The sequence below is a fragment of the Rutilus rutilus genome (assembly GCF_951802725.1).
Source record: "Rutilus rutilus genome assembly, chromosome: 1".
In the NCBI taxonomy this organism is placed as follows: Eukaryota; Metazoa; Chordata; class Actinopteri; order Cypriniformes; family Leuciscidae; genus Rutilus; species Rutilus rutilus.
Genome location: NC_140209.1, coordinates 66,847,614 through 66,858,966, shown reverse-complemented (window position 1 = coordinate 66,858,966; position 11,353 = coordinate 66,847,614). Strand labels below are relative to the sequence as shown.

Genomic DNA, 11,353 nt, shown 5'->3' with positions numbered 1-11,353 from the left:
AGACACTTGAAAGAGCTGTTTTCAACCAAATAACATCCTTTTTGTCTCTAAACAACCAGCTGGATGTCAACCAATCTGGCTTCAAGAAAGGGCATTCAACAGAAACTGCATTACTGTCAGTCACAGAAGCCCTACGGATCGCTAAAGCTGCTTCCAAGTCCTCAGTCCTCATTCTCCTGGATCTGTCTGCTGCCTTCGACACTGTGAATCATCAGATCCTTATGTCCAGCCTCTCATCACTGGGCATCACAGGAACTTCACTCCACTGGTTTGAGTCCTATCTCACAGGTAGGTCCTTCAAGGTCGCATGGAGAGGTGAGGTATCCAGAGCACATCAACTGACCACAGGGGTTCCCCAGGGTTCAGTTCTTGGTCCCCTCCTCTTCTCCATCTACACTACATCACTGGGACACATCATACAGGCACACGGCTTCTCCTACCACTGCTATGCTGATGACACACAGCTCTTCCTCTCGTTTCAACCAGATGATCCCACAGTAGCTGCACGGGTCTCAAGCTGTCTGGCGGACATCTCCACATGGATGAAGGAACATCACCTGCAGCTCAACCTGGCAAAGACTGAGCTTCTCATCCTCCCTGCCAATCCGTCTATACAACACGACTTCACCATCCAGCTAGAGTCATCATCAATCACCCCATCAAGGTCGGTCAGAAATCTCGGAGTAACGCTTGATGACCAGCTGTCCTTCACAGATCACATTTCAAAGACAGCTCGATCATGCAGGTTTGCACTGCACAACATCAGGAAGATCAGGCCTTTCCTAACTGAGCATGCAACACAACTTCTGGTCCAGGCCCTGGTCATTTCTAGGCTTGACTACTGTAATGCTCTTTTGGCCGGACTTCCAGCATGTGCAACAAAACCTCTACAGATGATCCAAAATGCTGCAGCTCGTCTTGTCTTCAACGAGCCCAAGAGGGCCCACGTCACTCCTCTGTTCATCTCTCTGCACTGGCTACCTCTCGCTGCTCGCATCAAATTCAAGGCATTGACGCTTGCTTACAGATCTATCACAGGCTCAGCTCCCTACTATTTTCACTCACTCCTACGAGTCTACATCCCTACCAGACGCCTACGATCGATCAACGAGCGACGTCTCGTGGTTCCATCACAGAGAGCCACAAAATCACTTTCCAGAACATTCTCATTCACAGCTCCATGCTGGTGGAACGCTCTCCCCGGCCTCATCCGGAATGCAGAATCACTGGCAACATTCAAAAAACAGCTGAAAACCCATCTCTTCCGTGAGCACTTAACCTCATAAAAAAAAAAAAAAAAAAAAAAATCCTTTGAAACATCACTTATCAGACTTATGCTACTCTGAATAATGCCTGAACTTTGTATTCTGAGCACTTCTTGCGTTGTTGTTGTTTTTGCCTCTTCATGATGACTCGCTTTATTTAGTCCTAATTTGTAAGTCGCTTTGGATAAAAGCGTCTGCTAAATGACTAAATGTAAATGTAAATGTAAACAATGACACTGTAAAATAGTGTTACCAACAAAAACATGTAAAAACAAAATGTATCAAGTGTTTATAAATGTACGCAGTATTCGTGTTTGTTTCATATAGTTTTAGAAAACTTTTATATTATTTTCTACAAGTTTAAAAACTGTAATGTGGTTTATGTAAAAAGAATATAGTACATATTGTCCTTAAACACCTTTATATGTGAGACTACATCTGAATTATATTGAAAATATAAAATAATAAATCTCTCTCTCTCTCAATTTTATTTCAAATGAGCTTTATTACTTAAATTATTTATAGACTGTCCAAAGCATCAACATATATATAATAATAGTGTCTACAGATCCTCTGCTCTCTCTCTGTCCACACACACACACACACACACACACACACACACACACCCTCGATGTGCTGTAGATCAGTGTCTACAGATCCTCTGCTCTCTCTCTCTGTCCACACACACACACACACACACACACACACACACACCCTCGATGTGCTGTAGATCAGTGTCTACAGATCCTCTGCTCTCTCTCTGTCCACACACACACACACACACACACACACACACACACACACACCCTCGATGTGCTGTAGATCAGTGTCTACAGATCCTCTGCTCTCTCTCTGTCCACACACACACACACACACACACACACACCCTCGATGTGCTGTAGATCAGTGTCTACAGATCCTCTGCTCTCTCTCTGTCCACACACACACACACACACCCTCGATGTGCTGTAGATCAGTGTCTACAGATCCTCTGCTCTCTCTCTGTCCACACACACACACATACACAAACACACCGTCGATGTGCTGTAGATCAGTGTCTACAGATCCTCTGCTCTCTCTCTGTCCACACACACACACACACACACACACACACACACACACACACACACACACACACACACACACACACACACACACCCTCGATGTGCTGTAGATCACAGTGTCTACAGATCCTCTGCTCTCTCTCTCTGTCCACACACACACACACACACACACACACACACACACACACACACACACACCCTCGATGTGCTGTAGATCAGTGTCTACAGATCCTCTGCTCTCTCTCTGTCCACACACACACACACACACACACCCTCGATGTGCTGTAGATCAGTGTCTACAGATCCTCTGCTCTCTCTCTGTCCACACACACACACACACACCCTCGATGTGCTGTAGATCAGTGTCTACAGATCCTCTGCTCTCTCTCTGTCCACACACACACACACACACACACACACACACACACACACACACACCCTCGATGTGCTGTAGATCAGTGTCTACAGATCCTCTGCTCTCTCTCTGTCCACACACACACACACACACACACACACACCCTCGATGTGCTGTAGATCAGTGTCTACAGATCCTCTGCTCTCTCTCTGTCCACACACACACACACACACCCTCGATGTGCTGTAGATCAGTGTCTACAGATCCTCTGCTCTCTCTCTGTCCACACACACACACATACACAAACACACCGTCGATGTGCTGTAGATCAGTGTCTACAGATCCTCTGCTCTCTCTCTGTCCACACACACACACACACACACACACACACACACACACACACACACACACACACACACACCCTCGATGTGCTGTAGATCACAGTGTCTACAGATCCTCTGCTCTCTCTCTCTGTCCACACACACACACACACACACACACCCTCGATGTGCTGTAGATCAGTGTCTACAGATCCTCTGCTCTCTCTCTGTCCACACACACACACACACACACACCCTCGATGTGCTGTAGATCAGTGTCTACAGATCCTCTGCTCTCTCTCTGTCCACACACACACACACACACCCTCGATGTGCTGTAGATCAGTGTCTACAGATCCTCTGCTCTCTCTCTGTCCACACACACACACACACACACACACACACACCCTCGATGTGCTGTAGATCAGTGTCTACAGATCCTCTGCTCTCTCTCTGTCCACACACACACACACACACACCCTCGATGTGCTGTAGATCAGTGTCTACAGATCCTCTGCTCTCTCTCTGTCCACACACACACACACACACACGATGTGCTGTAGATCAGTGTCTACAGATCCTCTGCTCTCTCTCTGTCCACACACACACACACACACACACACACACCCTCGATGTGCTGTAGATCACAGTGTCTACAGATCCTCTGCTCTCTCTCTGTCCACACACACACACACACACACACCCTCGATGTGCTGTAGATCAGTGTCTACAGATCCTCTGCTCTCTCTCTCTGTCCACACACACACACACACACACACACACACACACACACACACACACACACACACACACACACACACACCCTCGATGTGCTGTAGATCAGTGTCTACAGATCCTCTGCTCTCTCTCTGTCCACACACACACACACACACACCCTCGATGTGCTGTAGATCACAGTGTCTACAGATCCTCTGCTCTCTCTCTGTCCACACACACACACACACACACCCTCGATGTGCTGTAGATCACAGTGTCTACAGATCCTCTGCTCTCTCTCTGTCCACACACACACACACACACACACACGATGTGCTGTAGATCAGTGTCTACAGATCCTCTGCTCTCTCTCTGTCCACACACACACACACACACACACACACCCTCGATGTGCTGTAGATCACAGTGTCTACAGATCCTCTGCTCTCTCTCTGTCCACACACACACACACACACACACACACACCCTCGATGTGCTGTAGATCACAGTGTCTACAGATCCTCTGCTCTCTCTCTGTCCACACACACACACACACACACACACACACACACACACCCTCGATGTGCTGTAGATCACAGTGTCTACAGATCCTCTGCTCTCTCTCTGTCCACACACACACACACACACACACACACTCATCCTCGATGTGCTGTAGATCACAGTGTCTACAGATCCTTTGCTCTCTCTCTGTCCACACACACACACACACACACACACACACACACTCATCCTCGATGTGCTGTAGATCAGTGTCTGGGTGGTTGACGTGACGCTACATTTTTGTGTTCATGGTGACAAATATAAATAAAAATATATAATATTTAATTAAAATATCTGTTGTTATATACAGTTTAATCTTCCAGAACTAATACATCTGTAATTAATGAGTATTATAATTCAAATATGTAAATATTTAGTTTTAAACATGACATTTGTCCACTGGCGTGACTGTCCGGGGTAGCGTTGCTTATCTTAAAACTACCGTAATTAAATTAAAAATAAGTCCAAATACATTAAAATACTTGAATAGATGTTATAGCGGTGTTAACTTAATGAAACTAAAGGTTATAAATCATAAGGTCCCCATTTAAAATAATTGTGACGCATTACATTTTGTCCGCAAAACTGGTGTCCACCTGGTGTGACGCCATTCTGTAGATATAAAACAGGCATTAATTTGGGCACCCTATTACTGAGAGGGGCCCTTCTTCATCCAGGAAGTACAGTAGACCTCACTGGAGTACATGGACTGCCCACAAGGTGAGTCCTGTTTCAAATATTTTCATAATATTGCTATTTCCTTGCACTGTTGGAAATGGGATCCATTATGCAGTCCTTTGGTGTGACATAATCTAAGTATTGATCTGAAAATTTTCATCAATTTATATTGATTGACTATTGAAAATAATGTAAACCTTAACACTGTTAGTCAGGATTGAAGACTGTCTCTCATATAACTAGGCTGCAAACTGGCCTTGATCTTGAAAATGTCCACTGGTGTGACAGCACTGTCCTATAGTGTGACATGAAATCAGCGTCACACTGGTGGAAATGGCTGTCACACCAGTGGACGTAAACATTCTTTGTTCCTATAAAATAACCAAAATCGGACAGAAATCACACACACAAAACAGATATATTTGAATCCTGCATTTATTAGCTTCTTGAATCAGATGAAAAGATGTGTTTAGTTGTGTTTGTAGCTCAGAATAAGGAACTATACACAGACAGCGTCATTTAGAACAGCCTTATGGTCTGGTTGGTTCACGTGAGATGATTGACAGCTTTAGAAACTAATCATATCATGCTGATTTCATAGCTGATGCAAATCAGGAAGAGGAGAGTCATCGCTAGCTCAGTTAGTTGTTTTAAGCAGGAGGGCAGGGTTTCATAAAATATTGAAGCTTCTCCCGGGCGCCGCCATTGATTAGCAGACCATCACCTGCTGTTAGCATTCCATTGACTCCCATTCATTTTGGTGTCACTTTGACAGCGAATAACTTTACATCTGAGGCGTTTAAAGACTCCATTTGTCCATTATTTATTACTAAAGAAACACGAAAATGTATAAATGGCTCCATTACCTTGTATCTTACATTATGGCCCCTTGTATCTTACGTTACGGCCCCTTGTATCTTACGTTACGGCCCCTTGTATCTTACACTATGGCCCCGTAGATGCAGTTTTTGTAAAAATAGGCTAACGATTGCGTCATAACCACGCAACTCTCTGTCGCACAGTAGAGAATTACCGTATGGACAGGAGGAGAAGCTCGCGGGCAATCGGGGGGACGTGGAGGCAAAATGACAAAATAATTAATCAGAATACTTAGCAAAAGTTTCTCCTGCTCCTAGCTCATGGACAGCTCCTACTTACACTCTTCGTCTCTGCAAGTTTTGGAAGGGAATGATTCAGATTTCTCTTGGCACAGCTACTAGAAGACAGACGGGTTGCTCACGTCACATCTACGTCGTCAAGCTCAGTTTGAGTCTGCGCAGTACACTCGACCGCCAGGAAGTGAGAGCTTCTAATTGACTTCACTTGTCTCCGTTGAATCCAATAGGGTCGCTGTGTCCAGTTTATATACTGTCTATGGTTTTAAGCTCTTGAGATCGCACATTTCAATGGGATATGAATATAAATGTTATGGGGACAGATTTGGCGATACCGCCCAAAATTGCATACTTTTACATATGTGTAATTATCTTAAAAACTGTTAATGATAGAGAGGTGCGGTCTTGTTTGCCGCATTTCTCAGATTCCGCTGAAAACAGTGGTATCCAGTTTGTATACACTTCCTTGTTGCGTAATACCACTGCATAAAAAGGCCAATGAAATCGATGTTTGTTAGGCAGATTCCACGCGCATCGTTTATTCTTCTTTCTTCTGACTTTATTGTACAAAACACATTTGAACTTGAAGTTGTAACTTTATTTTAATGATTTTTTAAAATTATTTGAACAAGAAATAATAAATGTGACTTTGTACAAAACAGGGGCATACCGGTACTTTTTGTTGTCCAATGGTGTGACGAAATGTCCTGTGGTGTGACAAACTGAATTATAAGTGGAAAAGGCCTTTAAATGCACAAATTTATGTAAAAGGTGTTGAATAGTATAATAATGATATCATCACTATGCACATATAAGGATGGATTGAAGCTTCATTAGGTTTTATACTAATTATATTGAATATAATCCAGGCGTTTGGGTAAAGTCCCTATGTGTACATCTTATAGTGGGATAATAACATGATTGTGAATTTTTATTGGTTACTTTTGATGTGGGAATGTAATAAGGACAAATTGATAAGGATTGTGCATATTTGTCTTATCTGTCACACAATCTCTGAATTAAATATTAACATAAAAAATGTTGTCACACCGGTGGACAATATTTGGGACTACCACACAAAAAAGTTAATAAAATGCTAAATAAATAAGGAATTAGAAAGGGACACATTTACTTTTGAGTTATTCACATATTAAGCAATATAATTATAAGACATTTGACATACATTTTAGAAATATTTTTTTTTCCACTTTGGATTTGAGTTCACGTCAACCACCCATCTGTTGAAGAATATCTAAATTAATATCGTTATCACAATATTCATGATCAATATTCCAATATCACATTTTGTCAATTTCGTGCAACCCTAATTAGGCACTTTGATGGAAATTGATTTGCAAGATCTAACTGTCTATTCAAGGTTATAAAGTTGTGGAATGATAGGCTATTTTCAGCTGTGATTTCTTCACTGTGATGACATTATTCCAGACTGATTGTACAAGTCCTTCAGCGGCTTTAGCCTGCTAATGGCTGGACCTGGTTATCCTTAAAGGAATAATTCACCCATAATGCATCATTTATGTATCAAGTGCTCACCGTGTGCTGCCTTCAATCCCTGAAACAAAGTTTTAGTTGTTCATGGAAAGACATTTGGACAAATAAAGCCCAGTCTTCATTATAAACTGTGCTTAAATATCTTTTACATATCTTAAATGTTTCCCTGTGTTTAACAGATGAAGGTGTGGAAGGAGGCTGCCCTGCTCCCGCTACTGTGCGGCCAAATAAAAGGAAAGGTGTGTTGATGTACTGCTTGTCCAGCTTTCTGTATAGGAGTGTGGACTGAATGCCACAAAATGGATGAGTATGAGCTGCAGTATCTAGCTACAGTCTTCTGGCAATTATCTGGCAACGTAACAGCATACATAGTCAGAAAGTAACATACATTTTTTGGTTTTGGTTTTGGTTTTCACAGTCAAAAGCATGTTAGTCTCTGCTATGAGAAAGCGATTAACAACTCCCAGGCAGCACAATAGAGATTCATTTGAATTCATGGATTTAACTTGTCTTTGTTTGCCTATATATTTGTCACAACTGCCCGACCCTACAGTTTGTGTTGATTACAGTAAATTACCAGTGTTCAATACAACTTCTGTACCATAATAACTACAATATGAAAACTATAACTAAGTACAACCCATGCTAGCTTAATTATCATTCTATAATGGCTTGTTTATTGTAGTGTTAAGCTTTGTGTGAATAATATTTTTTTCCTTTCAGAATGCCGACATACAGTGACAGGGAGCCGGGATTATTACCCTGTGAAGAGGGTTGCCAAATACAGAGTTATCAAGGTTAAATACCACTAAAACACTATACAGGTTACATAATGGTCATTTATTGGTGTAATGGTCTTGAAAAAGTATTGGTGATTGGTATAACTGCTAAACATGGCAAATATTTGAAACTGAAAAGGTCTCACTATTTTTAGGGCCACAAATGGAAGCAAGTGGAGTGGGAGCCATGCAAACTCTGGTATGTACGACTTCTCATGGGTAACACATAGCCAATTCATTTTAACATGCACAAACTATTGACATATGTTAGGTAAGATTAAGGTAAGATTTGTCTATATAGTTCATAAATATATTATTATTATTACCAACACAAAGTGTCTTAATAAGGTGTTGGGCTAGTACGTGCCACCAGAAGAGTTTCATGTTCTTTGGCATAGATTCTCTAAGTCTCTGAAATCTGGGGAGCTCCATTCGTCCAAAATATATGCTTTCATTTGGTGTTTTGATGACGGTGGTGTCCAAAACCATAACAGCTTCAGTCCAGAAAGTTGTTATGGTGGCTCTTGGTGGCCCAACACCTTACTAAGACACTGTATTTAGTTTTTTCTCTTAAATTATTATTATTATTATTTAATTTTTTTACTGATTAAGATGTTATGCCCAAACTACTCGGCCTGCATTATGTGAAAGTCTTTTTTTTTTTTTTTTTTTTTTTTGGAGCTTCAAGAGAGAAGCAAAGGAGACATGACCTGTTGCCTCAAAACATTGAATTCACTGTTACCTTGCGGATGGCTTATATGCCCCATGTAGTTACATTGGAGCTCATTTTTAATTAAGTTTCTCAAAAGTAATGTAATCGGTGACATTTTTCATTTTAGGACCTCATTCTCATAAATCTACAATACAGAGATGAAGAAATTATCTGTTACAACATTACTGCCTTACTTAATACCTGGATCAGTATATTTAGTGTCAGCTCGTGATCTTCATTTGTCACATATGTTGTCTTACAGTAAAATGTGGACTTCACATTCCTCATTTTTGAGTTACTAAGAAAACAAACAGAATTGTCTCTAAAACGGAGCAGTCGGCTCAGTCAGTCTTCATAAGTGAAGATAAACCTACCAAACATGTAAAACACTTTGGAGTATTGTGCACACCAAACAGTGATGCATGTCACACACATGACAGATTATAGGATTTTATTGTCTTAAAATAACAATTAAGGCTTTCCTTGCATTGTAGTTGACTAGCATTAGCCTACTGTGATGTAATGAAACCCCACTAAAACACAGCGATTGGAAAACAGCTACAGGGGTCTTAATGTGTGTCTTTGTGTCTACAGTTCATCTGCAGAACCAAAACATCTAATTGCATATTTCCTTATTGTGTTACAGTGGAAAGAAGTGGCCATTGGAGTGGGTGGCGGATATGGACACTTGTTAGTGATCCCATCAGGTTCCCAAGAAGGTGCTGGAGCACTGGTATGTTTTTTTTGGTTTCTTTCTTTCTTTCTTTCTTTCTTTCTTTCTTTCTTTCTTTCTTTCTTTCTTTCTTTCTTTCTTTCTTTCTTTCTTTCTTTCTTTCTTTCTTTCTTTCTTTCTTCTTACTGTTGTGAACATAAACGCTTCTTGCGACTGGACCCTTTCATTGCCTCTTTCAGGTGTATTTAATTTTGCACTTTATATTGGGTATTAATACTTTCATGTTTTGCACTCCAGTTATTGTCAGTTATGAGCGAGTTTAGTTATGATTTGTCGTTGTTTACTGTGCTTTCATCAATAAAACATTGAGGAATGAATTTGTTCTTTATTTGCAGACACACTATTTATTGAATTGTACACTTCATTATATGAGCATCCAAGACAACATAAAATATATATGGGAATTTATTCAGAGAACAGTTTTATAAAAAATAAAATAAACATTTGTAGCTTTTGATCCTTAACTTTTCTCTATATAGAAACCATACTGTCTCCTATGAATAACACATGATGTCCTGTCAGTGTTGGGCTATCGAAACATATCAATCATCCACACTAATTAATTGATCACATATTTTGCCTACACATTTCATCTGTCAAACAATGGAAATGCCTTCGCATACAGCACCATGACTCTAAATGGCAACCTGTTATACAACTATACAAAGCTTTTTTACATAAAGATTGACAAATTTGGGAAATAACATTTTTTTTTTTTTATATATATGTAAAACTACATTACATAATGTGTTGAGTAATCGTACCATAATTAAAAATAATGTGAACTGTTGTCCTACCAATCACATTGTGAAGTTTTGCTGAATAAAAATGGTTTTAAAAGTGTGCCGGTGACCTCATAAAGCATTGCACATATGTGTCGTGTCATTATGACGTACAGTTTGTGACTTTACTTTGTCCTGGATGGAGCTGTCCCTGGATTCCCCTTCCTCTTCAGATGGCACTGTTATTACCAACAGTGTATAGATTACTTTTACTAAGATTACTGCAAACAGATGTCTTTCATTAACAAGGTAATGTATAGGAATACATTTATAATCTTAGCAATTACATTACAATTACTATTGTAATCAAATTATCTTTACTTCAGTTACTTGAGCACTGGACTTTTGAAAGATATCATGAGAGCTGAGGTGTCTTTTGGTAAAGGACCAGGTTTTAATATGGTTTTTTTTTGTGAAACTGACCCTGAATCAGACCTCATGATGTGGTGTCTTGCTCTGCTTGTGGTATATGCTGGACTCAGTGAGATTTCAAAGTAAAACAAAAGTAATTAGTAAATCTAATTACTGTATTGCTCTTGGAGATATGGGAAGTGTAATATAATGTCATATGTAAGGTAAATTAGATGACGATTGTCTATGTAGCCACTTAGCCATATGACCACAGCATAAAAACACTTAATTATGAACTATAAAAGTATGGACTGGGAGGATGGACACTGGATATCTATAATGATTTTTAATGTAACTCACCTCTGTATTTTAATTCATATTGAATCAGATCACTCTGAAACACTTTATC

The 11,353-nt window shown here is 40.4% G+C and overlaps 1 protein-coding gene and 1 long non-coding RNA gene across 2 annotated transcripts in view; both read left to right on the top strand.

Annotated features, from left to right (window-relative positions):
* LOC311295662 (uncharacterized protein) overlaps positions 1-1,326 on the top strand; it is a 2,176-nt gene extending 850 nt beyond the window's left edge. The window contains exons 1-2 of the mRNA XM_084417127.1: positions 1-288; positions 487-1,326. The exon at positions 1-288 is cut by the window's left edge and continues 850 nt beyond it. Of these exons, the coding sequence (XP_084273253.1) occupies positions 1-288; positions 487-1,286 (1,088 nt within the window). The 3' untranslated portion in view covers positions 1,287-1,326. The remainder of the gene's footprint in view (positions 289-486) is intronic.
* Positions 1,327-8,356: 7,030 nt separating this feature from the next.
* LOC311296791 lies at positions 8,357-10,149 on the top strand. The gene is made up of 3 exons (XR_014628707.1): positions 8,357-8,384; positions 8,522-8,565; positions 9,725-10,149. It is a non-coding gene; the product is annotated as an uncharacterized lncRNA (long non-coding RNA).
* The last annotated feature ends 1,204 nt before the right edge of the window (positions 10,150-11,353 follow it).